This window comes from Phaenicophaeus curvirostris, chromosome Z (genome assembly GCF_032191515.1).
Source record: "Phaenicophaeus curvirostris isolate KB17595 chromosome Z, BPBGC_Pcur_1.0, whole genome shotgun sequence".
NCBI lineage: Eukaryota > Metazoa > Chordata > Aves > Cuculiformes > Cuculidae > Phaenicophaeus > Phaenicophaeus curvirostris.
The window spans coordinates 57,861,267-57,889,022 of NC_091431.1; the positions used below are offsets into that span (position 1 = coordinate 57,861,267).

General features: G+C 41.7%; 1 protein-coding gene across 1 annotated transcript; it reads right to left on the reverse strand.

The window, feature by feature from the left end:
* Positions 1-271: 271 nt before the first annotated feature.
* SNX18 (sorting nexin 18) lies at positions 272-18,989 on the reverse strand. Its single transcript, XM_069879786.1, has 2 exons — positions 17,485-18,989; positions 272-2,816 (listed from the first exon to the last, which is right to left on the reverse strand). The coding sequence occupies exons 1-2, from the start codon at positions 18,965-18,967 to the stop codon at positions 2,563-2,565; spliced, it is 1,737 nt and encodes a 578-aa protein (XP_069735887.1). The 5' UTR covers positions 18,968-18,989; the 3' UTR covers positions 272-2,562.
* Positions 18,990-27,756: the final 8,767 nt, after the last annotated feature.

Here is a 27,756-nt window from a genome sequence, read left to right on the forward strand (position 1 = left end):
ATTATTTTAGATTTCCTTACATGCTTCCAAAGTCCCCAGAATATATATTCACTTCACTGCAGAGTACAATTGGATTTCAGACCATACCGTACCATTACCATACCATCCAGAAGTCCATCAGTCATGGGGTTGATGTTATATTCATTCCAAATGAAATTAGAACTGAAGTTCTTGCATAGTACACTAAGCGTTATGGAGTTTAGCGTCCCTACATCAGTTTAACTCCAGCTCTATACCGAGTGAGAAAAAAAGGAAGATGCTAATACTATTGTGGATTTGAACCTTTCTGAATTCTGCAGCAATTCAGACCCAGGATTCTAGTTAAGTTTTTTTGGTACATAGAGTTTAACCAATTAGCACCCCCACCTTACTGCACCCCAAAAATTCACAAATCAGAGAGTAAAGTGAAGGCCATGACAGTTTATTTGGGAAAACTGTACCTGTCTGATAATATTGTATGTATACATATCACAGCTTAATTTCTTCCTGGACATGTACATGTCGTTAATACTAGTCTCCTAAAATACTTCAACTGGACCAAGATCAATTTCTGAACAGGTCTTAATACCTTCACGTAGAATTCATTTGATTGTAGCCTGATCTAATTACTGCAAAGACATTTAATAAAGCAGTATCTGGCTTAAGCAAACATAAGCCATGGAACTCAGCTTAAACCTAGCTCATTACTATTTCACATAATTAAACAACATATGGGAAGGTGGAGTCCTGTTGGGAAGAGCTGTTAAGGGAAGCAATAAGTTTTGAATGTAGAATGAGATGCCATGAGGAAGGCAAAGAGCGAGTCAGCCCCATGACACTGGTCCTCATTTTATGGTCAACCTTGTTACTTGCAGCACTCTTCTAAGAGCCGGGAAATTGAGTCTTTTTCTCACTGATTGTCCTTTCTTTTACAAATACTGTTTTTTTCCTCTTCATTATTCTGTATTTTACTTCTTTGGGTATGTACTAGAAGCATGGACAAACACAACTTGCGGAAAACAGCCATCTTCAAGCATGTGAAAACAAAAAAGTACATTCTTACATTTACTCCTCTAAAACAGAAGTGTGGGATTAAGCTACAGAAACTCACATGACTGAAAGAACTGCACATTTCTGCTGCATAGGTGGGAAATTATTTGTACTTAAATATAACTATTGCTTAACTTCCTTTTCCAGGCTTTCATTTGTTTAAGCTGTCTTTGATTAATTTAATTAAAAACAAGAAGTAAACATTTTGCTTCCTTGGAAGGTTTTGTTATTTTTGTTTAGGAGAAAAAAAGACAGGATAAATAAAAACCCTTTCTCATACTGACCTACAAGAAGGAAACCACAGGTAAGAAACACAGACTTCAGACTTAATTGAAGGGAAACAAGCCAGAAAACTCTTTAAAAGATAGTGTTTACGTATATATAAATGCACCTTGCTTGTCAAAAATATATATACAAAAAATTAAGACATTTGTTAATTGTTGAGTGTTACAAACATAAAAATGCCACTTGTTTTCCAAGTCAGTTCAGACAAGACTTATTTAAAATCATTTATATTACTGAACATCCCCAAGAATTCTCAACTTAGTAAACTAATGAATCACAGTGGAGTTTCAACTCAACTGGCAATGTAGATGCAAGTTTGAAGTTAAACTGAATCAGCAATTAACAATGACCAGATCATTTAAAACATAAAAAAATGTTCCAGCCACATAGTTTGCATTCATATCCCCTTGATATATATAATTTTTATTAAGCTAGCTCTCCAAATTTCCACTCACAGTAATGCTGTGTACTAAAAAAACCAACCCTTACTATATCATTCATTTTGGAAAGGGAAGTAAGTGGTGTATTTTTGTATTTGTGCTTAACATCATAGTACATGTAACAAGTAGTCTCCACTTCCAGGGAGAATGTGAATAGATCTAAGTTCTCCTTTTTGAGCCGACATTTGTTGCAAGACAGTACTTGCTGTGCAAACTGGATGGCAGCTGATTTTTTTCGAGTCAGTGTGAGGTTTCATAATCAGTTCCTGTCAGAGGCATCAATCCTTCATTCATTCAATCATAAAAATGTGACTTACTAGAGAAGGAAAAATAGAGTCTAAAGGCACAGAATCACATAGCTGCTCTAGTAGGAGTCTGTAAACAGAGAATCATTTGAATTTAGGAAATCCAAATCTAGGAAAGTAAAAAGGCATCTGAAGCAGGCTTTTATCTAGCCAGCTTCCTTAAAGACCCAAAGGGTTTTGAGGTCTACAAAGTATGCACTAAAATACTATACTTCAAAAAGCAATAAGGCAAATAGTATACTCATTATTTCAAAAAAGTTACAATGGTAGTGTAGGCATACACAGTATAACTTAGTTACAATGCGTGGTATTGTTTCTACTACATAGCCCTATACTGTTTCCTTTCTACATAATTGGAGATAAAACCCATGTTCCAGGTGAACACAAAATCATCCTTGTACCACCCTCTACCACTGGCAACAGTTCTTCAGCAGCAGCAGCATTTGCTCTGCTGCCTGGGTCACGTTCATGCTGAAGGACGCACACAAATCAAAGTTCGGAGGTTAAACACTATCGTATTTATGAAGAGCTTCTTCTAGCTTTTGTGTCACTTTCTGAAAAAAGATTATTTGCTGTTGCAAGAAATGCTGCATTTGTGATTTGAAGTCCCTCACACGGATTTTGTGGAAATGATTTATTTCTGCTAGGGTCGCAAAAGAAATAATGTTACAGCGTTCTTGAATGCCCTCAGCTTTCTGGAGCTCCATCTTCCCCTCTTCCACATGCCGCTTACTCTCCTTTACTTTGGTAAGGGCTCCTGTGTGAAAAACAAAACAAAATAGTTTAACTATGAGGACAACATAGACTTGACTACTGTACTTTAACAACTGATTTAATAACAACAAAGAACTGTGCAAGGTTCATTCTAAATCCATTTATATGTATGCATACATATACAAACAAAAAGGAATAAATTAAAAGCTTTTTTGTTCTACAAAAAATCACAGAACAGCTAATCTTGTTTTAAAAACCCCACTTTTCAAGGCTCTAGCTTGCAAAAGTTAGTAAACTGTATCTATTTCACAATCTTATAAATCAGACGGTGTTCTTCAGAAATACCTGAAAAGTATACCACTAGTGGAAAAAAATGAAAGCACTAGAAAACCCATCAGACCAATGTAAGCCTACAAAAACCCCAGAAAAGTAACCTCTGTAAGAAACTGCACTTCGTGAAACATCAAAAGGAGAGGCAAATACACAGAATTTTGCTGAAACACCCTTCCACCTCTACGCTGCAGATACTGCAAAATTAATTCTTGTCTAGTAGAGAATCTAGGTTTATTTCAAAGATGCAGACATCCAGGCAGACCTAGTGCAGTCTCATAATAAACAGCAAGAGAACTGACAGTCCTCCTTCCCCAAATAGCTGATTAAAGCACAAACATTCTACAAATACGAAACATCCCAGAAAACAGACCAACCTGAAATACTCTCATATAGTGACAGCGTCCCAAGATATGTCTTAAGACATTCATTTCCTTGGACTCAATTTCCTATAGAACAACTTCTTTGCCTTAAATATTACATACATTTTATTCATATAACTAGAAACAACCAGACCAATACAGCTTTTATCTTCTCACAAGACGTTAGTGACAGGACATTTTTCATATTCATTATGACCATGCTTAAGCTACTTAATCCTTCAGCCTCAATGTCTTAACTTTCTTTCCTTTCAGACTACGCTTTTTACCATATACACAACTACAGTTCACTGACAGGACTTCCTTTACATTGCCTTAAAGAAATGCTTTCCTGTATTCCCTACAGTGACACCAGTCAACAAGCTAACAGAGAAACTGTTCTCCCTGTATATTCCAGGGGGACAACTTCTACTCTGTCTGCTGGGGAAGCAGGTTCGTCTCCTCCTCATTCTGAATTCACACATAGGAGGCATCATTATACAGTAAAAAATGCAGTTCACCAGCAGTAATACTATCTTCTGTCCTTTCCTTCCTTTCCCATGCCTGTTTAATACACTATTTCAAATGCGCCTCCCATCAAAACCCTTTATATCCTTGCAATTCAGATCAGGAGCATAATCTTGTGCATGAATATGCCCGAGTTTGCTGCACATACAGCAGGTGGGAAGCAACTGGGGAGCATGGCTGCTCCTCACTGTATCTCCTCCACGTGCTTCTCATGTTTCCTTGGCCTGCTGCAGCTCATTCCCTGCTCACTTCCAACCCCTTAACAGGCAGTCATGTAGAATGCAGGAAGGTCAAGGTACTCCCTTACTAGATACAAGTTAAAGTAACAGATGATTTGGCAGACTTGAGGAAAGAGTTTATTCCATTTTTAAAATGAAATACAGGCTGTGTCTTGCATCATAAATAAAATCTGGAATTATTAAAATAAGAGAAATATAAGTGATTTTTCTCCTTTCAGCTTCCAACAACAATTTGTTAATAGCTATAGTGACTGTTTTTAATTACTACACTAGTTATCAGTACTTCTCTACTTAAATCACATTTTTTCTGGTTAACTTGCATTGAGGCTGTGCTATATGTGGCATCTCCTGTTTACAGCCCTGGTATGAGCTCTCAGAGGACAGCACAAGAAATTTCCCTCTAGTGTGAGGTACTTGCTGAAAGACCATAACAAAGACATTCCTTTACTCTTTTAAACTGTGACAATGAGGTCATTAACAAGGTATGTATAGATGGCAGCCTGTGTGGCTAAGGATGCTGGTATTTGAGTGGCAGAGGACACACTCTGAACCTGGTGAGCCAAAGAGCTGCCTGGAGGCCAAAGGCGGCGGCTCTCCCCAGGTGCTGCCTGGCTCCACATCTTCTTGCTCCCCACAGCCCGCCAGCATAGTGGCTCAAAGCTTGACAACAGCTGCTACAGCTGATTGATCTCATCATCTCCAGCCTGGCCCAAACAAACACAAACGAAAAGCCTTTTCCACGTGCAGTGGTGCCAGCAATGGGACCATGCCAGAAGATCTGTATTTTTCTCCTCTCAGGAGTGAGGAATCTGCATGATAGGGTATGATCTGAAAAACACTTAATCCCCTTTTTTGCAAAAGAGACGCTTCTTCCAACAAACAAACCCAAGCTTAGCAGACATTTTCTCTGTGCTCTGTGGGCATGGCAGGAATTCGTGCATGGCTATGAAAAATTGAAATTTGGGACTTACTGGAAGCCAGATGGAGCTGGTTAAATAAACATGACAACTCTTCAGCTGTGATGTGGGAACAGCTTTAGCTGTTATTTCTAGAATGACCAAACTGGAAGAAAAATACTGAAATTTACAGCATCAGCAACCGAGAAGCATAAATAAGTTCTGCAGCATGTATAAACTTCACATTATTTTACAACAATAAAACCCATAGATTAACAAACATTAAACCTAAACCCCTCTAGACTAGACTTATTATGTGGGTTTTGCCAGTAAAAAAAAAAAAAAGTAAATACTTATAGCTAGGGAATGGAATTGAGGGGAAAACCCGCACCCATTTATACTGCTCTCCTAATGCATATGGATTCATACTGGTTGTATAGTGGAAGGTCCTTTAAAACCTAGGCAGGCTACTCCTAGAGGTCAGCAATGTATGACAAGAACACATAGATCTGCTTAAGTACAAACATGCTTGTTCTTTTGAAGTGCCTCTAATGAAGTGCTTAATTATTAGTGAAACAATCTAAAATATGTTAACAGGGCAAATTTTAGCTTATTTTTAGGACAACAGACCTTTCCCAAAACCACAGAAATTAAGCCCATGTGCTTCACCTTAAGAACCAAACAATTATTTGTTCTAAAATGTAATTTTTAGCTTGTTCAGCATCTACTGAAGTTTACAAGAGTTAGTTTAGTAAATATCAGAAAAAAAAATTGTTATTTTGCATGGTCATGCAAGCAGCATTGGTAACAATAATATAACACGTTTCACCACAAATGCTTCTCTGTAGCCTACAGCCTTTGTATTTAAATCTACATGAGCAAAACTGTAGCAGAGATTCATTGATGTCAAGGGTGCAACAAACCATGAAGGTTTCTGATGGCAAAATGGGAAAGGAGGACTGGGTGAGAGAAGAAGGGAGCACCCCTTTACCTACACCCCTATTTGAAAACAAGGGTTTTGTTCACAGATGCATAAGCTGGGGACAGGTCCTATGGGAACCTCTAACATTTCCCAGTCTACAGCTCCTAACCCATCTCACCTTAGGCTGTACATCATGAAACCATCCCCACTCATCTACCCATCACCCTCAGCACCTAATCCAGTACTTCCCAGTTTCCACTGCTGCTCTCGAAGGCTGTTGAGGCTAAGCAAGCTCCTTCAGGTCTAGGGTTACCTGCAGAAATATCTTCTGGTTTCTGAATTTAATTATGTGAACATCTAGTATTAGTTTAGTCAATCCAAAAAAGCAAGACATATTTAAAAAACAAAAGCAAAATTATGTCAGTCCTAGAAAAGGCTAACACACTTCAGGGAAAAGAAACAAAAGGAACCGCCTCCTAATGCATATTAGCTCAAGGTAACCTGGATAAATATATAGGATACATGTATAGGATAAATATCCACCAGTGTATTGTTCCCAGAGGGATGGAATGCACAAAAATAAATTCTGGGGTTTTTTTTGTATTTTTGGGTTTTTTTCAACTCCAGCTCTACAGATTCTGTAAAATCTTGTCCATGTATTTAAAACTTCTGGTCCAATAAGACCTGTCAGGAGATAACATTTGGGTGATCAGGACTAGCTTTTAGACATTGAAGAGAGTCTGGATCAAGGACACTGCAGAAAGCTCTGCTACAATCTATTTCTGTAATTCTTAGAGGTGGGGAGAAGCAGTTTTTCATTGCTCAAAGCCTGATGTTAAACAGACAGTGTTGCTCACTGAACGCTGCTAAAGGTTTAAGAGAAACTCGCAGGTTTCAGTACTTGTTTTGAAGTATGAGATTAGACAACACAAGATGATATAAACCTATTTAACAAAGGACATTTATAGCAATGTGCTAGCAGCCAAGAAGACAAGACAATGTAAAATTCCTGCTAAAATAAAACACTGCCAGGCTGCAAAACACACAATACAAACAGCAACTGAAATGGACGTCGATGAGTTATCAGGAAAAAAGGGAGCGTATTGAGTCCATAAGCTGCCAATGCAAACATGAGGTTGCAAATAGTCAAATCAATTCAGGCAAATTAAATAAATAAAAGAATTCCTGACCTGAGAGCACTCACCTTTGGGTTAAGCAACGTATTTTCACATCACCTGCAGTTTTATTACACTAAAGAATGCTTTGAGATCATGTGAAAAGTCAGCTAAGGCTGGGTTTGAATTCATAGTGTAAATTGTACTTGTTCTCCCTCCACAATGTAAGCATGTGTACACACACATAAACCCATAGTGATGAAGATGTGTCTCCAAGCTCTCCAACTTGGATCAGCCTACCAGCAGCCAGTGTTACCTTCGTTATTCACATGTAGCGTACTTGATGCAAGTCCAAGTTGCAGGCAGCAAAGTCACCAGAAGGCAAAAGTTTTGGGGCTCAGCCCATAAAGACTACAATAGATTCATCGTGTTGCTTTCATTAATGGATACAAAAGCAGAAAATGTAACTTAAAGTAAGTTTTCCTTACCTAACAATGAGATCGTTTAAAGATAGCTCTTTGCTTAAAGATCTGAAAAAGCAAACCCTGGGTAACCCACCCCCCAACCCAGTGCATGTAGCATAGTTTTTATTTACTCTTCTTCTGAAATAGCTGTGGAGGAAACAACATTACCTCTAAACCAGTAGGCTGCTGCCACACCAAGCCTGTCTACATGGCCATCCAACTTACACCAGATCTCACGAAGGTATTTATACAGGCTGATTCAAATGACTTATCCAAAGAAAGACCGCATTTCGCCTGGGAGGGAGGGAGATGGTGCCTTAGTTTTATTCACAGTTTAGCGATGTGATCCAGCTCAGCCCAGGGCTACAAAATCATTAGCTCCAATTCAAGGGAGGTGGCAGAAGCACCACAGGAGATTACACATAACATGAAACCCCACTCTGAAAAAAAAAAAAAAGGCCCAAACTTCCCTCTCTCAATTCTAAGTGAAATGTTGAAATTTTGTGTAGCAGATGAGAGATTTTACTACATTAACAGATTATTTGCTTAAGAATGCTCTGAGCACAGATTAACAAAAGAAGCCTACATTAAGATTCTGCAAATTCTTTACATTTTCTGGCAAGATTTACGACAGAAAACCGCATAATAGGAATTTGCCTGAAATTAAAACCAGAAGACTTCTCCATCAGAGACTGAACTGCATAAAAGAAATGTCACAGGGAAAAAGTACCATTACAGGAATTAATGTAGGAACAACTTGCTACTTTAAAGTCTGGTTTTACAGTTTTAAACAGAAAAAAGGAAGTGCTCTACAACATCAAAGCAAAATGCTGAGGTCATTTGTTCTTTCTGAAAGTGCCAACACAACCGAGTTTTCAAAACAAGTCTTTCTAACTCAACGATTATATTCTTTTCCTTAAGGGTGCAAAAGTACTTTAACAATGTTCTATTTTCCATAATGAAGTTTAGAAATATAAAAATAAAACATATCAAACTGCCATTACTTTAGTATTACAGGGCTTTCTTTTTACAGATGCGTGAAAATGGTTATAGTGCTTTTAGAATCTGCAATCTAACAATAGTTAAAAAATGTGAGGTTTATTTTTTATTATTTCATTGCCCACTGCTCAGATAACCACAGAATAAAATAATACTATCCAGTAAATCTAGGCTCATAAATTATAGTACTCTGCTAACTCCCAGGTTAACATTGACTGACTGCAGGATTATTAATGTCAGACATAATTATTTGTTCTTCCAGTTACCCTGTTTCAAAGCTTATCAAAACTGTCATCCAGAGATGCATTCTTCAGTTCAAAATAAATCACCTCCTAATCTACACAGTTCAGAGGTCGTACACAAATAGAAGTCTTTGCTAGAGATTTCAGAAACTTGGCTAACTCTAATCTAATCTGCTGGCTTTAACATATTCATTGTTTTAATTAATATATAACTAATTAACAATGACGTTAGAATGCACAGTATCAAATGTCACTCAATTTTAAAGAGCAACCAGGGTTAATGGATACCAGATACTTCTAATTATCTTTTTTAATTTTAAATAATGCAATATTTAAGACGTGATTAGTCTCACTGTGCATACGTCTGCCAGTTGGTGTACACACACACACAGAGGAAGAACATATGCGGCCTATTTATTTATCCAAACGTACAATGAGTATAATCACATCTGTGCATGTTCAGAGGCTCCAAAATGCTTATGCTATTGTAAAATATTTAAATGACTACACTGGCAACCTGCATTTCAGTTCCAGATTCTCCCAGAAGAATCTATAAGCTTTGGTGTGCAGCAGCTCCACTACGAATGTTTTGCTGGACCACACCATACCACGTTGCTATGTAACCAACAAGCCATAGTTTGCTCTTGAAACAGTGGATAAGAGGAGGTGACAGCAAGATGTCAAAGTATATGAAGCTTTACAGAATTATCAGCTTATGTGGGGCATTAGGTGCAATAAGTCCATTAACAAACCAAAAAAAAAACCCCATAGTGCTAGGTAACCACACGTAAAACCTGGGCAATAAAAGATGGAAGTTTTCCATCCAAATTTTTCATGCAGTGACTTTAAACTCCTGTGCCTTTAGACGCATTGTACATAAACAATGATTTAAGCAAACAAATGACCTTATTTCAGGCACTAAAGCATGTTTAACCTGTGTGCGTGGGTAGTTCTGATTTTACAGGTGACTACAGTGATGCCTGAAAAGAGGTCTATCACAAATACTTTCATCTCAAAATCCAGCTATATCGTGTATATTGCTGTCCATCACCACACACACAGCATTTTGCACCGCAGCCTGAGAGGCAAACAGTAGGTCTGCCCTGTTCTAAGATAGTCCATACTTTTTGGCACTCACATGTGCCATTTAAGGAACTCTTCTCTGGTATGGCTCCAGCCAACACTGCAGGCTGCGGAGACAGAAAGAAGAGAAACTTAAACTTGACTGGTCACTTGGAATATGGTACATTTGCCCATTGGAAAGCCAGTCCTGTTGTTCAGGATGGAAACATTTGAAAATGAAAGCAACTGCCATTTGCAGAAGTACCAGGAGGAAACCTTTCAGTGATTTTAAATACTTCTTACTAGCTTACATCTAAACAGGTCATCAAACAGAATTTTAAGACAAATTATCTTAAAATGCATGAAATGTGTGTGGACAGGAGAAGACAGGTAACACTGCGTATTAATATCCATGCACTATTATCAATAGAAGCAAATTCCACAGATTCTTACATCCCTTCTTTACTGAGCCACAAAAGAGCTGCTTTTGGATGTTGTTCTCCGTAAAGGCAGAAGGGATGCAAAAACAATTTATAGTGTTTCCTTGCCCATCATCATCTGCTTAACTCCACTACTGCCCTAAGAGAAGCGAATACAAACCGTATAGGCAGTTTCACATAAATTCATACGAAAACAGCCAAGATCCAAATTAAACACAGATAGCACTCCAATTTCCCCCTACTACCCTCTTAGAAATCTGAATGTGGCAGTATCTCTATGAGGATAAAAAGAAGTAGGCTGGCTCTTTGTTGGAGAAAAATATGCAAGGTAAACCACTGCTAACGTAACCAATTAAATATATATTATATAATACAAAACCAGACTATGTGAACATTATAATAATATAATTCTATATTCATATTGTATAGAAATGCACTACATTATATATTGATATATTACATTAATTAAAAAATCTAAATCTATAACTTTATTAAACTAATTTAGCATTATAGTACATACTATAATGTACAGAGAATATTACAGTTTTACAAAGGCAGAAGAGATGTCTGCCATTTTAGAAGGAAGGGATCTGCCCCTTTGAATTTGGGCTTACACAGAACTCCAGACAACTAAAAATGTAGTGTCATTATTATAATATTTGGTGAAATGAATCTTTCTTCACGTGTACAAAGATTCAAAATAGTAAGTCTGAAAAAAACATTGGAATAGCAAGTTGCTTTTCAATACAAGATAAAAAAGCAACGTAAACTCCCAATCATAGCATGAATCTGCTTTTCACATTGTTACAAAAGAATGGCAAGTAGGCATAAGGAGGGTCATTTAGTTCCTTACGATTACAGAAGCTGTCCACCCTTGATGTGTACGTACCTAAAAGAAAGGCTGAGCTGCAGTTTTTCCTGCTCTGCTACAAGAACAACCTGAAGTTACTCACAAGAACCAAGCATTTGTTTAAAGATATATATTCTGTCACTCATTTAATGAAATTCCACTCCAAAATTTCAAACATACTCTTGCCTTGCATTTAAAAAAAACCTTTACTTAAATCCTCATGGCTTTCATGAAAGATAAACAAGATTCCATAGAAAGTGTTTGCCATTTATTTGCTCTAGTCTGCTGATAAAACTCATGTTTTGAGGGCTAAGCCAAACGTGATTTCATCTTTTAATTAGAATATTCAAATTCTGTGCTATTTGAACCAAGCCATTTAAAATAAATACGGTACCAGCTGGATGAGTTTATACAGTCTTGCACACATTAACTTGGCATTTTAACTGTTTAAACAAAGTCTAACAATGAAGTCACGGAAAGATGCTGTAAAGGCTGAAACACGTCCTTGTTCCAAAGGTGACTTGCAAAAAAACGGCCAGCTTAGTCATTTCTGATAAAGCGCTTGCAAAGACTTAGAAGAGCTCTGGGAGCTACTGCCCATCTTCAGCCTACCAATTCTTATCAACCCTGTTTGGATGGAACTTCTTCTAGAAAGACCTGGAGCTCTCGCAGCTGCAAAAGAAGCCAAATGAACCTTTTCTCACCCGCTAGATTCTTCACAAGCTTTGCGCTGAAAAGGTATTATTACACAGTTTTTGAAATAAAGTTACTTCCTCTTTCTACAAAATAATTCCTAATTCTTTGTCATCTACACTGTCCTGCTACTGTCTAGCTGTCTACCAAAGTTTTTCCAGTAGACAGGGCCTTACTGCTTGCAATGAGTAACTACCCATATGAGAACAAGAAGTGACAATGGTGTTTTTGAAAAAAATAACTCAATCTTATTGATTATGAAATATTTCTCTGTCATGAGGCTAGAGGGCTTCAAAAAATAACAGGAAAGAGAAGACATCATGACTGCATGAATCTTGCTCCTTCAGAAAGCTAAGGGAGGAAGAGATTTTGGGGGCTGTGGAACAGAAAAAAAACCCCATACTTTAAAAAGATCCATGCATGTTTTAGGCAAACCAGGGCACAAATTTCCTTTTTTTACCTCTTTCTGTTTAATCTTCAATTAAGGCTATTGCTCAATTTTAGTCTTGTTTACTGTTGTATTCTTGATTTTACACACATCAAGGAAGTTATCATTTTATACAGCTTCTACACATGAAGAGCCTTTCACATTTTAGCCATATAAGAGACTCAGTTTCCTTCAAGTTACTTTCAAATAATTGGAGGTAATATTGGGTGATTTCAGCAGACACTGCAGACAATGCTACATCATTGCTGTAGTCATCCTGGAGCAATCCATCCTTTCCTATCAAAGTGCTTAAACAGATGAAATGTAGGTACCCATCTCTACTGTTGTGAGGGTCATCTGCCTAGGATTACATGCCTAGCTTGTAGCCAGTTGTTATCTGAGTTGAACCCCATGCAAAGTGTATGTATTTGAGGGCAGAAGAGAGGCGAAAGGATAAAAGAAAAAACAGGGAAGGAAAAAATCCAAGTCTGTAAAACAAATTTAAGAAGTTACAAAGTAACAAGAGAGAAAAGCACTGCTTTTACATTGTGATAGAAAATTTTAGGCAAAATTTTGAACAGTCTGACTTATTCATGAATACACATACCTTTTCTCACCCTCCCTCAAAAAAAAAACCCCACAATTGCTGAAAATGTTACAGATTTCCAGGTTTCGGTGCTGTCTGGGGCTTTTTTATGCTTTAAATTTCTATACATTTCCAACTGGAATGCTTTTTCACTGCAATTTCTTAAGATATTCTAGAAACACACCCAGCACATTCTTCAAAGCCAATGTCTGGAATTAACTTTGCTTCAGGTAAATAAGACCATCTGCCTTAATTTACTTTTTGCAAATAGTGATCAAGAAGCAAAAAAAATTAAATAATTTTCAAGTAATCCTGGCATGCAGAGGAAACAGAATTGCTGCCCACCTCCTAGAAAACATTTAGAAGACTTCCTCAAATCTCTTTTGCAAAAATCCTAACTAAAAGTTTGTCTAATTTTAATATTATGGTGTTAAGAGAAAGGAGAAGTCTGGAAAGCAGAGATGAAACAGCAAGTTAGTCAGTATGTCTTCCACTTTCAGGAATCACAAGAGGTCAATCATAGTGATTCATCAGACACAACTTTAAAGACAGGAACCCTCAAATCCATAACATCTCTATTCTCACTAAGCAAATAGTACAGCACAACAGCCAAATACGTATGAGCTACAGTACTAACATACACAATCTCAAATTCTTACATATGCATAAATTCTCTGAACGTGAACTTGCATGGGCCTGCAGTAAGCATTCATGTTGAAGATTACTGAAGCTAGAAGATTTCATCAGTTGAATGGGACTCTAGCAATTAATATCTAGGAATCGTTTTTCCAGGAATGCCTGAGGAATTTCCACAAGTAGACCTTAAAAACATAGAAAATAAGGCATTACCCATTACAAATGTAGACAGGAGGGTAGCTTTTCTTCCCATAATTAAACCAACTGAATCTAGTATTTCTTGAAAGATACACCAGTTCTGCAAGAGCAAACTACAAAAGCGCAGCTTAGTTTTTGGGCCTACTAAACTTAATATTCCTCTTCTACAAATGCTTTGCCAGAGGCTAAAGAAAATTGAGAATACCTATATCTGTCTAACATATTAGAATCTTCCAATCCAAAAAGCATAGGACAGGAATACTTCCATGCAAGTACTTCAGAAGCATTTACCTGTGGGGAGTTGAGAGCTAGATTCACACAAGTATTTGGGTGCTTAGATGCTTGAGAGACCACTCTGTCATCATCTACCTCTACAGGTGCCAATTTTTCCCTAATAGTTCTCCAAATAAAACCTATAAAAGAACAAGAAGTTTGGAAGAGATGTATGTCTTGGAGCTGTGAATGCTCTGTGCCACCCTAAGTGGGACTCTCAAGTCAAGAATTTCTAGATGGAAACATAGCTTGTTCTTGACAGCAGGGCTCAATCCAACCGAACTTCAGAGCTGGACTGCAGTGCCCATCAAACTGGGTAAGGTCTCTCATGATGCACTGACAAATTGATCCTCAGCTGGGACAGAAAAATTCAGATCGTTCTTCCGTCTCTTCTGGAGCAGGAACTTCCCCTCACAGAAAATTGCTTAAACACTGGCTGCTCAAGATGAAGAAGGCATAAGGAAAGGAATCTTTAAAAATCTCCCATTTCTTCACTTGTATCACACAAATGACCAAAGCAACAATCCCCTTCTGCACACTTCAGATCACGTATGATGCCCTCAGCACAGAAGACAGAAAGATCTGGACCCCAGAGCAATTAAAAGTACAATGCCTAACACATTTTTCTGCTGATAGGCAAATGAAACAACAATGAGGCTTACAAGGCTTTGGTTCATAATTCTAGAAAAGACAAAGCCCAAACAGATGGAAATTTTTGCCTTTGACTTACAGATTCTCTGTCCTTCTTCCTGCAGAAGTCGCAGAAATGTCTAAAAAACCCTGGAGGTGCAGACTTCTCAGGCAAAACCACAACACACACTTACAGAACACATTCGGCAGCAGTTCAACTATCTGCAGTAGAGCAAACCCATAACAGGACAACACAGTTGAATATCCTACCCATAGATATAGGCTTGGTTTGGGCACCACTGCCTTTATTTTTCTGCTCTTCTCAGGTCTAGGGACACACAGAAATGGCGTCTAGAAAAGGCCTTTGTTATTATCCCAAGTGGACAATACATTTGCACTGTGTAGAAAGAACTCTCCTAACTTCAGAGTTCATCTTTTTAAAGGCATGGCCATGTAAGCACAGTTCTACCGCTCCTAGGGCATTTAGAGGTCATTTTACTGCACAAAGGTGGTGTGCACTAGAAAATAAAACACTTGAAGAAAGACACATCAACTCTATTTTTCAGATGATCTATCATCACCAACAGATATTTGTTTAGTCTATACAGACAATAATAATTCTCAAAACTGGCAACTATCCCAGATAGTAAATTTAAAAGAAAGCTGTTATGTTGCAAGAGCACCCAACAGTTGGTATTTTCCTCTTAAGTTCCGGAATTGTAAAGTTACACCTTGTTACAAGTAACCCCTAAGTATAACAAACCAGCAATATACTGGGTGTAAAAATATTTTCCTCTCAGTTTTCCTCCTTTGTGTGTGTTGTAACGGGAACAACAAACACACAAGCCTGTTCTAATCCTCTTCCCATCATGAACATGGGCACTCAAGAGACCAGGCTCTCAAGCCCATGCCATTTTCTTATGGTAAGTATACACCAGGAATGATATTGTGCTGAAGACAGCGTTAGCCCAGAGGTGCTGCATCATCAACACCCACACACAGACTAGCCATATATTTCTCCAGCCAGCTCCAGGACAGTGCTTTGGCCCAAAAACAACTCCAAATATGTCATCCTCATGTGCTGCTCTAGTGGAAGCTCATTTAGATGAACCTAGCCACTTCATCAAGGTAATCCTAACCAGTAAGCACAAATTCAAACAGAACTATAAAAGAAACAATGTTGAGTGAAGCATGTATCTTATTATTCCAAATTCACTCTTCAGAGTCTCATCTCCAAAAATACTGCAGGGAAGGACTCTACATAGCCTTAAAGCCTGAGGATGTATTCTTTAAATGCTAGATACAACCTGCTGGTTTTTTTCCACCTCACAAAAAATATCTCCCTTTCTTAATTTTTTTTCAAAAGCTTACTGATAATCCTGTTATTAGCTGACAACTCACTTTAAAATCTCTACTTCCAAACAAGAGGCATTGCCAAGGCCGCCCCCCTCTGCAAATTTTAAATACTTAAAAGTTGTAATCAGAATACAACACCACAGCAGCTGGCAGAACAACTCCTCAGAGGTTACACTACACACTGCCCTTTTCTCTACAGAATGGTATTAAGATGGCTTAAGTTTCCACCAAAGATTTTTGAGATTTATAGAAGGATGGAAATCTGACTTTAATGCGTACCATTTTTATGAAAAGCTTACTTTCTCAAATAAGTTGAGTGCTTTGTACCAACTCTCTTTCCTCAGACTTTCCCAGCAATAATGTACACCTCCCAAAAGCCTGCCTTTGTAATCTGTTTATTCCAACTCTTTCATAGTCAAACTCAAGGTACTGTTCCAGATGCAAAAACCCTAGAAATGTCAACTAAGTGCACAGAACACCAATTCAGCATAATTGACAATTCAAGTTCTGACTCTTAGGATGCAGAACACTGCTTATTAATATCTGAAATAATTTACAATAAAGCTTACGCATTTTCTCAAGTCACTGTCACGCTCATATCTGCAGAGCGTCTTTTTTACAGCTCCAATTCCCACGCCTCCCCAGCCTTCGAGTTGAAAACTACAGGTAAGGAATATAAGCAAAAAGAATAAATGAGGAACTAATCTTCTCACAATGCATCATTAACTTCACAGAAGAGAAATCATCTACACATATATAGTACTACAAACATCTATTTATCTAAACAAATGTCACTAGCTATATAGCAGATGATTCTTGCATTTTCAGAGTTTATTTCTCTCTGACGAATCACAAAGGGCCACACCAACAGCAATCTGAACCTCAGACGCCGTGTTTCAGCTAGAAAGACGATGCAAGTTAACAGATAAGCAAGATTTTTCATGGCAAGAAGAGCAAAGGGGGAACAACTCCAACTAAGAACACCGTGGCAGTCCATTATTCTTACAAAGGCACCAAAGGAGTTTAATGAATGGCCAAACCGAGAAACTCCAGCAGACTTAAATATCTGACCGGTTTTGACATTGCAAAACATGCACACTACCACACATACCTCAAACAAGGTGGTCAACTGGAGGAACACCTGCGCCTTCAGATTACTTCATATTTATTACCTGCTAGATCAGAGATTTCAGATACCTCATGTACATCAAACAGTAATAGATGTTTTCATACCACTTGATCCCCAGGGTTTGTAAACATCCCCATTAATCTTTAACGTATCAGCCCTCCAGGCAGATGTGGTTTCTTTCAGAGACGCACAAACACAGCAACCTCTGACCAGTAAAATTCCCAACTCTGTCTAGACCTCTGGCACGGAATGAAAATTAGCCCCTGGTCCCTACACCTGTGTGCATATCACTGATAGATAAAATGCCATCGTTTCAGAAAACACTTATGGTTTTTACCTTTCTGGACATGGATGATATCTGGAAAGTTGGCCAGATGCCCCTGATACAGCGCTAACAAATCCATCACAGGATCGAGGTCCTGCCGTGGCTGATCCGCGAAGAGGTCCCCGATGGCATCATAGGCTTCTGCAGTGAAGGCTATGGCTTGGTTGAGGCCAGCCGAAAAGGCCTGCTGGTCCAGCTCAAACGCCTGACTGAGGCACTTGAAGGAGTGCCCCACCTTCTGGTATTCCTTCTTGAAACCGGTGACTTGCTTGCGGGCAAACTCATTGGCCGTGTGATTAAGCTGCAGGGCACTCTCGTCCATCTTCTTCGTGAAAGTTTTGAAGCCGTCTACCTGGCTTTCCACCTCCTGCAAGTCCAGGCTGGCCCCGGGGCCCGTGGGGACGCTGATGGTCAGGAAGAAGTTGGCACCCACCATCTCATCTTTCTCAGCCTTGCGCTTGCCTTGTTTCCAGGCCTTCTCATCCGTGCTGGGACAGGTGAGGAAGTGCTGGAAGGCGTCGCACTGAGCAAGCACAGGGTGGCTGCACATGTGGTCCATCCACCAGGCCAGGCCTTTGCGACGTTTGGAGATGAAGTCCTCCTCGAAGCGGCCGGTGGCCTGCTTCTCCGGCAAGTGGGGCACGGAGATGACGGGGAACTTCTCGGCCAGGCGCCCGTAGAGCCAGTCGAAGTGCTTGTAGCGGCGGTGCACCTGCTGCCCGGTGTGGCTGGGCACCAGCTTGTAGGCGATGTAGCTCTTCATGCCCTTGAACTTGGTCTGCTTGGTGGGGTCCTCGATGGAGCACTGGAAGGGGTAGGGGTTCTCCTGCCACTGGGGGCCCCGCGGGCCCAGCACCACGCACAGCTTGTCCCCGTCCTTCACGAAGCCCGACGCCTCTCCCAGCACGAAGGCTTCCCCGCCGGACTTGACGAAGGTGGAGAAGCGGTTGAGGTTGCGGCTGACGGTGGCCGAGCTCTTGGCGGCGCCGCCGGGCGGGTGCGGGTGGCCGGGGGGGCGGGCGCCGCCGCGGGAGCCCAGCGACAGCTCGGACCGGGTGGACACGCGATAGCGCCCGGGGCCAACGCCGCCGCCCGCCGCCTCGTAGTCGGGGTAGGAGCCGCCCAGGGCGCCGGGCTCGTCGGCCACGGTCGAGCTGTCGTCCCAGTCGTCGTCCCAGTCGTCGTCGCTGCCCTGGCCGGGCGGGTAGGCGAAGGGCGCCGGCAGCGGGCAGGGCTCGGCGGGCGGCGTTGGCTCGAAGCCGCCGGCGGGGAGGTTGGCGTAGCGGGCGGGCGGCGGCGGCTCGGCGGCCGGGGCGCGCAGCACCTGCACGTAGGAGGCCGGGAAGAGCCCGCGGTCGCCGCGGCTGTTGACGCCCTCCAGCCAGCCCTCGATGTCCTGCTCGCTGCAGAGGCTCAGCACCTCGTGCTCCCGCAGGGAGATCTCGCCGGGGTTCTCCGACCTGAAGTCGTACAGCGCGCGGGCCCGCAGCGCCATGGTCCGTCCGTGCGGGTGCGCGCGGGTGCGGTCCTGCCCGGAGCGCCTGCCGGCGTGCGCGGGTGCGTGTGTGCGCGCGGGTGCGTGCGGGTGTGTACGCGGGGAGGGCGCCTTTGTGAGCGCCCCTGTGCGGGGTGCGCGTGTGTTTGTGTCCGTGCGCGCGGAGGGGGCGCCTTATGGGTGCGGGCGTGCCTGCGCGCGCGGGCGGGCGGTCGCGTGTCTCGGCGCGGGGGCCGGTGCCCGCGCGCCTGCGGCGCTGCCGGAGCGCGGGGCGGGGGCGCGGCGGGCGCGGGGGCCGGGCCGGGCCGCCGCCGTCCCACGTCGCCAGTCCCGCTAATCCAGAGCCGAGACGCCAGGCCGGACGAGCCGAGCGCGGAGCGCGCGCCCCCGTCGATGGGCCCGGCCCCGCCCGAGCGGGGATGGGGAGGGGTGGGGTTGCGGGGACCGCGTTGAACCGGCTGAGCAGGCGCTCGGTGGTGCCGGGATCCAGCGCCAAGCGGTGGCGTCCGACCCCCTTTCTCGTCCAGAAGCTTCTCCTCATCAGACTTGGTGTCCTGACTGCTCCGCTGGGGGCTCTTCCCGTGCTCCACCGCCCTCTGAGGGGAGAACCTCTTAGAATCTTACATAAGAGTCATAGAATGGTTTGGGTTGGAAGGGTTCTTAAAGATAAACCGCTTCCACCCCCTCTGCCATGGGCGGGAACATCCCACCAGGTCAGGCTGCCCAAGGCCCCATCCAACCTGACCTTGAACACCTCCAGGGATGGGGCAGCCACAGCTTCCCTGGGCAACCTGGGCCAGTGCCGCACCACTCTCATACAAAAGAAATCCCTCCTTATGACTGGTATACATGTGCTCTCTCCAGTTTTTACCCATTGCCCCCAGTCCTATCACTACAAGTCTTCGTGAACAGTCCGTCCCCAGCTTTCTTGTAGCCCCTTCAGGTACTAGAAGGTCGCTATAAGGTCTGCTCAGAGCCTTCTCTTCTCCAGGCTGAACAAGCCCAACCCCCTCAGCCTGTCCTCATGGGAAGGTGCTCCAGCCCTCTGATGATCTTTATAGCCCTCCTCTGGACCAGTTCCAACAGCTCCATATTCTTATGCTGAGGATTCCAGAACTGGACAAAATACTCCAGATGGGGCCTCACAAGAGGGGAACAGAGGGGTAGAATCACCTCCATAACCCTGCTTGCCACACTGCTTTTGATGCAGCCGAGGACACGGTTGGCCTTCTGGGCTGTGAGCATGCATTGCCGGCTCGTGTTGAGCTTGTCATCAGTCAGCACCTCCAAGTCCTTCTCTGCAGGGCTGCTCCCAATCACATCACCCTCAGGGTGGTGGAGCTGAAGACCTTGGCTCCAGGCAACTCTGAATCTAGGCTTCTGAGTTTCCCTGTCAGCTCATGTAGTGCTAGTGGAAGCACCCTGACCTCACCTGGTCATTATTACTCCACTGCCCTTGACAGGCTCTGAGGAGATCCTCAAGTCTTGCACCAGCATCTGTCAGTGCTCTTAGAACTACCAAAGCTCTTCTTCCATCAAGGGTAGTGATTGCCAGTGTTCTGCCACTGCAGCAGGTGCACGGTCAGTGTCTGCCTTCAATGCAGATGTGGTTCCCTTCTGCCAAAGGCAGAGGCTGCCGTGGCACCTGATCCATGGTCCAGTGCACTGGCATACACCCATGTGGCCAACCTAGAGGAAAGACTAAACCCAGAGTAGGGAGTAAAACCCCAGTGGAAGGTAGATGTGGACCATTTTAACCTTGGTCTTAGATTTCATCCCAAATTCTGACTACTGCAAATCAAGACAAGTGACAGCAGTTATGTATTTCCTCCAAAGTTACTGCTGACATTGGTGGGTGCAGCCTTCTGCAATCATGAAACCTCACAGGATAAGCTACAGGAGATTAGCTCCTGATCTGCTTTTTTTAAACCCCTTACTGTTTTAGATGTATTTTACTCCAACTCCTTTCCTGAATTTTCAGTCCTATTCATCTTAATTTCAGTGCCCTTAATCATTAACATTGTTTTCTCTGAAACAGTTTGTTTTTTTTTCACAAAAGGTGATCAGTACTGGAAATGATGCTGACCTCCTTGATTTGTAGAAATAGACACATTTAAGATTTGCCTTCTCTGAAGGGCCTGTAGTGATGAACCGGATGCCTCATGCAGCTGCAAAGCTGGTTCAGGAATGGGATTCCGCTGCTTCAAGTGGTCGTGCTGACACCTGTCAAGCTGTGGCTGTCACAGCCAGGGCAGGACAACAGGAAAACATTGAGCTGGGTGCCTGCTGTATTTCCTTGGTTCCCATGGTGTATGTGGCAGATGTTCTGCTTCTCCTGCTCCCCTTAGTGCATTGGATATGACATTTTCTCAGTAAGTACTAGCTCAGAATTTGCATCCCTTAGCAAATTTGTGGATGACACTAAGCTGGGTGGAAGCTGGAGGGTAGGGAGGCTCTAGAGAGGGATCTGAACAGGCTGGACCAATTCGATGAGGTTTAACAAAGCCAAGTGCTGGGTCCTGCACTTGGGGCACAACAACCCTGTGCAGTGCTACAGACTAGGAGAAGTCTGGCTAGAAAGCTGCCTGGAGGAGAGGGACCTGGGGGTGTTGGCTGACAGTGACTGAACATGAGCCAGCAGTGTGCCCAGGTGGCCAAGAAGGCCAATGGCATCTTGGCTTGGATCAGAAACGGCGTGGCCAGCAGGTCCAGGGAGGTTATTCTCCCTCTGTACTTGGCACTGGTGAGACCGCTCCTCGAATCCTGTGTTCAGTTCTGGGCCCCTCACCATAAGAAGGATGTTGAGGCTCTGGAATGAGTCCAGAGAAGAGCAATGAAGCTGGTGAGGGGGCTGGAGAACAGGCCTTATGAGGAGCGGCTGAGAGAGCTGGGGTTGTTTAGCCTGGAGAAGAGGAGGCTGAGGGGAGACCTCATTGCTCTCTATAACTACCTAAGAGGAAGTTGTGGAGAGGAGGGTGCTGGCCTCTTCTCCCAAGTGCCAGGGGACAGGACAAGAGGAAATGGCCTCAAGTTGTGCCAGGGAGATTTAGACTGAACATTAGGAAAAAATTTTTCACAGAAAGGGTCATTGGGCACTGGCAGAGGCTGCCCAGGGAGGTGGTTGAGTCACCTTCCCTGGAGGTGTTTAAGGCACGGGTGGACAAGATGCTGAGGGGCATGGTTTAGTGTTTGATAGGAATGGTTGGACTCGATGATCCGGTGGGTCTTTTCCAGCCTGGTGATTCTATGATTCTATGATCCCAAACAAACACAAGAAAAGGCATCAAGTTCAACACATACTAAAATGGCTATCGGGGAATTCAAAGGTGTAAGATCTGAAAAGCTAATGAGAGTAATATTTCTTAAAGAAATAAGTGCAAACCAATGAAGCAGTTATTCTTTAAAATCTTCCAGTTTTATTGTGAGATTTTAAAAAAAATAAGTTACATAAATTGAGTCACATTTTTTCAGACAATTAAGTCATCAGTAAGGCAAAATCATGAAATGAAGAAATGTGTTATATTATTTCTCTAGTGGACAAAACTGCAAAGAGAATTTGGAACAATAAAGAGATTGTAAATTTTATTCTCCATCTTTATCCCATCAATGAGCTAAGTTTGATGACCACTGTGTGCAGGCATTCTGTTGGGGATGTTAAAATTAACATTTTTTAAAAATCAACAATTATTTGAAGAAAATCAACCTGCAAAACTAGAAGCCACCCTAAAAAAAAAAATATTTTTTGAGGGTTGGAAAAAAACCAGCTTCTTAAGCCCTCTATAACCATGTACAGTGCCAGGCAGAATACCTGGCTTCGTTGATCTTTATTTCGTATTGTTCAAATGGGCAGCAGCAAGATTTTCAAAATAAGAATGGCACATATTGACTTACAGCATTTTAGCTACACAAAACATATATCTGGATGCTTTGCTTGGTCAGAAATTTCCACTATCTTCATTGGGAATTGAATTCTCAGAATCAAACTGAAGGTAATTGATCTTATTGAGACTGATAACCTATAATTCCGGGATAATGTTTTTTATTTAATGTGTTCCTGTGTATTCATATTTGGGGATGGGGAGGGGCAGGGGTATGAAACTGAAAGGCAAAGTGAAGCCAAATGCCATTGGATTTAGGCATTTCAGGACCCCTCAAAATCTATGCTGTAAGAGATGCATGAAAACAGCATGATTTATTTTGATGTTTAGGTGCAGAAAATTAATATTAAAAAATCTGAACATTTTGTGGAAAAGGTAAGGATTTTAGGCTATCTTGAATTAGGAGAAAGTGAATGAGTAGAGGCTCTGAAACCAGAATTAATAGAAGTGTATATCATCACCCCCGTGTAACTTTTCCTTGAAACCCCCAAATCTCTCCTTCTTTGATTTGTTAATTGTCCTCTATGCTATCACTTTGCTGCTTTATTGAGAAAAAGGAAGTGATTTTCCGTAAGAGAAGATGAATCTCTGGCGCCACCTAGGCTTTTCATTATGGTGATACCCCTTTCTCGACCTTGGAAAAACTGTGTGTCTGGATGTTGAATAATCCCCTTACAGGAAACACACCAAACAGAGCTTTGTGCAAGGAAATGGCTACAATTAGGCAAATTTTCATCAATGTAATTCTAAGAGAAATCTTACTGAGCTGCTTACTCATTATGTGAGTTTGTTGTTGTTATTGCTGTTTCTGGTTGGTTTTTTTCCTCTAGATAATTTTTGTTTGATGGTTTGTTTTCCGCTGGATTTTGTTTTGTTTTCTCAACATAGCTACAAGTTATAATTTTTTTAAAAACCTGCAGAGATGGATAATAAATTTCACTTAAAAGGGTCATAAGCTGGTTTTCTTCCATTTCTACATCATTTGTAAACTGTGTCGGTTCCCGAGCCGCAGTTCTGAGTGCCTGTCGTGGCTGCCACTAGAGGGCAGGAAATGATTTTGAACACTGAAGTTACCAGACTAAAAGCAATCAAGGACTTTGAATTAGCAAAGCAGAGAAGAAAATGCAATAAATACTACAAAAATGTTATTCATCTTCTAAAAGATCAAATCTACTTAGCTTTTTCAATTTTTGCAGAATCATGTGGGTATCGGGAACAGAGATGCTTTATAGTGTGCTTGGGAATTTAGGCAAAGGTGCAGTGGAATTTAGGAGGAAGAAAATATTTTTCCATTGGGAACATAAATCAAGAAGAAATTGCATTTTTTTTCCAACTAGGTTGTGTAAAACTAGAGATAATTGAGAAGAAACACTAAGGTTCTTGTTTGATGTTTGCGATAGACATTAGTTATCTCAGCCCTAGTCGTTGAAAGTGGTGGCTGTTAGTCAGAAATTCTCAACTCTCCATTTGATGTGCATGCCCATTTGGAATGCATGTCTGTCTCCATTCCTTGTCTGAAGAGACAATGTTTCATAAGCACCCGAGGATGCTGTCAAGGTAAATCTATTATGTATGCAGTTCTTCCATATTCTAGCAGTGGGGGTGTATTCTAGACAGACATTCTGGATGGTGCTGAGAGTCATTCATGGTTACAGATGAATGGGTCTGGGTTGACTGCCAGTCTCTTGGCATGCATACAGGCTGAATTTACCTTCTAAACATAAAGACTTATACACAGCAGAAGAGTATGCACAAGTCCTTGAGGAGTAATCCCAGTCTTACAATTTGCAATCCAATACCTTTCATGATGACAAACATTTTGTAAAAAGCAACACTGTGCATGGGTAACAGGTAAGGAAATCCAGGTGAGCCAAGATTATGTCCATAAGTCATATAAATGTGGCATGAAATTTATGTTATCTCAGCAATAAACCCATTGTATAGCATGAATAAAGTATAGTATAGCAAAAATTACGGATTGTGCATTTATTTATTTCCCATGTGCAGGTACCTTTATCCTCACCCAAGGACAGAGAAATTGCAGAGAGAATCTCCTTCGTGGATTCTGTACCTGTGCTAGCTCTGGCACTCCCCACAGAGTTCTCTCAGGAGAAAATAAATGCTGCTGATTCTAGAAATCCACGGGACTTCGGTCCTTTGGGCTCAAGAGGTTCACGTCAACACTGAAGTTGCTCTGGCCCTGTGCAAAAAGGTGACTAGCAGGGGCTGGCCTCAGAGTGAAGGACAAGTCATTGGCAGTTTCTGAGTTATATCTGTCAATTGAGCTTGATAGGGGAACCTTAACTGGAGTTTATGTATCTATGACTTTATGTATCTTGACTTTATGTATCTATTTTACTGTACATTGTGGAATCTTATGAGAGTTGCCTCTCAGTCTTAGCCTGAAAACTGTAACAAGTTCTCACTAACGGGCAATGGACTGGTTTCAATGGCAGTTTGACCGTCAAAGCATTTCCATTCTCTCAGTGCTTGTGTTTAAGCTGAAAGAGTGCATCCTGTTAGCACAAAGCAGTTATCTTAAATAAGATTGCTGTCTTATCTTCAAGGAGAAAAAATTAGCTTGTGTTGTTGCTTGAGGACATTGAATAAAGAAAAGATGGTCAATGTGGTGCTCATGTTGTCTCTGTCAGTCCAAGAGACGAGGAGTTATGAGAAGCTTGATGTCTGAAAAAAGCATTAAGTTGCTCTAAGGTGAATGTTACAGCTTCTGGGTTTTGCTGGTCTTTTGGCAAACACTGAGGCCTGCAAGGGCTGAGGTAGTGAAGAAGGTTCTTGCTGTGTTTGGTTTAGGCTGTGTATTGGTAAGAAGGCGAATGGGATGAATTCCCTATCACAAGTGATGCAGCCTGTTGCTTCCTTATTAAACACTTGATTTAGAAACGATTTCAATGCTGGAGACATATGGAATATCAAATACCATTAATGAAGTGTTGAGAGATGATAGTCTCCTAAGAGAAACAATGTCAGAACCTGCCTGTGGCTGTTCTGTATGCTTTTAGAAGAATGTTTCATTAGCTACCCGTGAATAAAGAAGTGTACTCATATAAAGAGCATTATCTGAGTTTAAAATATATTGTTGTAAAAGGCCAAATGAAAGGAGAAATGGAAAAATTAAGGAGCTGATACCAAGCAATACCATGAGGAAAAGCTAAAAGTATATAAAAAAGCATATAAAAAGTATATAAAAAAATACATGTTCGGTTGGACAACGGGTAGGACTTATTCAGGAAGAAACAAAATCCTAACAATAGTTTAGATGAGTATGGCATGAAGATGACAAAACTGCCAGTGGTGATACAGAAGAGATATTATATCCAAGGCTGGTCAACAAGTATTTCTATTCTGTTTGTGTAGAAATGTTATTCACAGTTTTTCATGTCGGTGGTTTCCTTTGTGTTCTATCAGTAACTGAAGAGGGTGCTTAACAGCAAGTGTTAAGCTTTTACATCTTTGTAACTTACAATATCAGGACAGTAGAAAGACTGTCCCAAGAGCTGTCCAGGCTATTCCTTTTACTTTTATTACTTCTTACTTTCAGTGCAAAATTTATATCACTAAGCAAATCTCAGAGGGCTGGTGAAAACCTGCTTTTTGTCAGCTGTTGTGATAATTAATACCTGAAAAATTTAAGGAGGGGTGTGAATGATTTTCTACTAACTGAAGTCTTTAAATAAAGATTTGGTGACTTAAATACGTGTTCTTTTTCAAACATGTTCCGGGCCTCTTAAGGAAATTAGCAAGTGAGATGATGGGTTCTGTTCAGGGGATCTCATTGAGGATCATCACTGATCTCACTGAGGATCATCACTGATCTCCACACTGTAACCATTTCAGGCTGGAGTTTCTAGAGGGTCTCAGATAAATATTGCTATGGGTAGTATGACAGAATGAATCTCAGATTTTATATTTCTGCATGTATTTGCCTCAAAGTCTCCTAATCTGCATAGAGTCTCTAGTAGTTTAATTTCAGGATCAAGCCCTAAGGGTTCCTAAATGCTTTAGGGTGGAGACTGAATTTATGGTGCATCTTGTACAAAACATATTCATCATGACACCAAGGTATTTGTGGTAAAGTTACCAAAAGATGCATTTGAAATACTATAAAACTGGATACAGCTGTCACCACTACAGGTAGCACATGACTTTCTGTCTGCCTTGTAAGACTGAGTACAAGAATTACAGTTTTATCTGTAAAACCACACTCTGAAAATCATTTCCCTTCATTAATTTTTCATTATACTTGCAATGTAATGCTAGCACGTTTAGTTAAGACTTGGACTTACTTAAACCCAACATCCAAACTCAAAATCAGCTCGTTCACAGACAAAAGCTACCCCTGCTCCTAGTACCTACACCACAGCCCTGCTGCAGTATCAGTGGAACAGCTAACTTGAGTATCCAGGCTTAGAGTACAGTAGGATGAGGAGTGGAAATGGTAGCAAAGCAATTTTTGCCACTGGAACCCAAAATATCTTCTGGTCCAATCTTACCTCTCCTGTGGAACCACATATACACAGGGAAGCACTCATGTCATGCTATTTGGTCAAATGAATCATCTGCAGGAGCAGCTGGAGGGTAGGGAGGCTCTGCAAAGGGATCTGAACAGGTTGGACCGCTGGGCAGAGTCCAATGGCATGAGGTTTAACAAGGCCAAATGCCGGGTCCTGCACTTGGGGCACAACAACCCTGTGCAGCTACAGACTAGGAGAAGTCTGTCTAGAAAGCTGCCTGGAGGAGAGGGACCTGGGGGTGTTGGTTGACAACCGACTGAATATGAGCCAGCAGTGTGCCCAGGTGGCCAAGAAGGCCAATGGCATCTTGGCTTGTATCAGAAACGGCGTGACCAGCAGGTCCAGGGAGGTTATTCTCCCGCTGTACTCGGCACTGGTG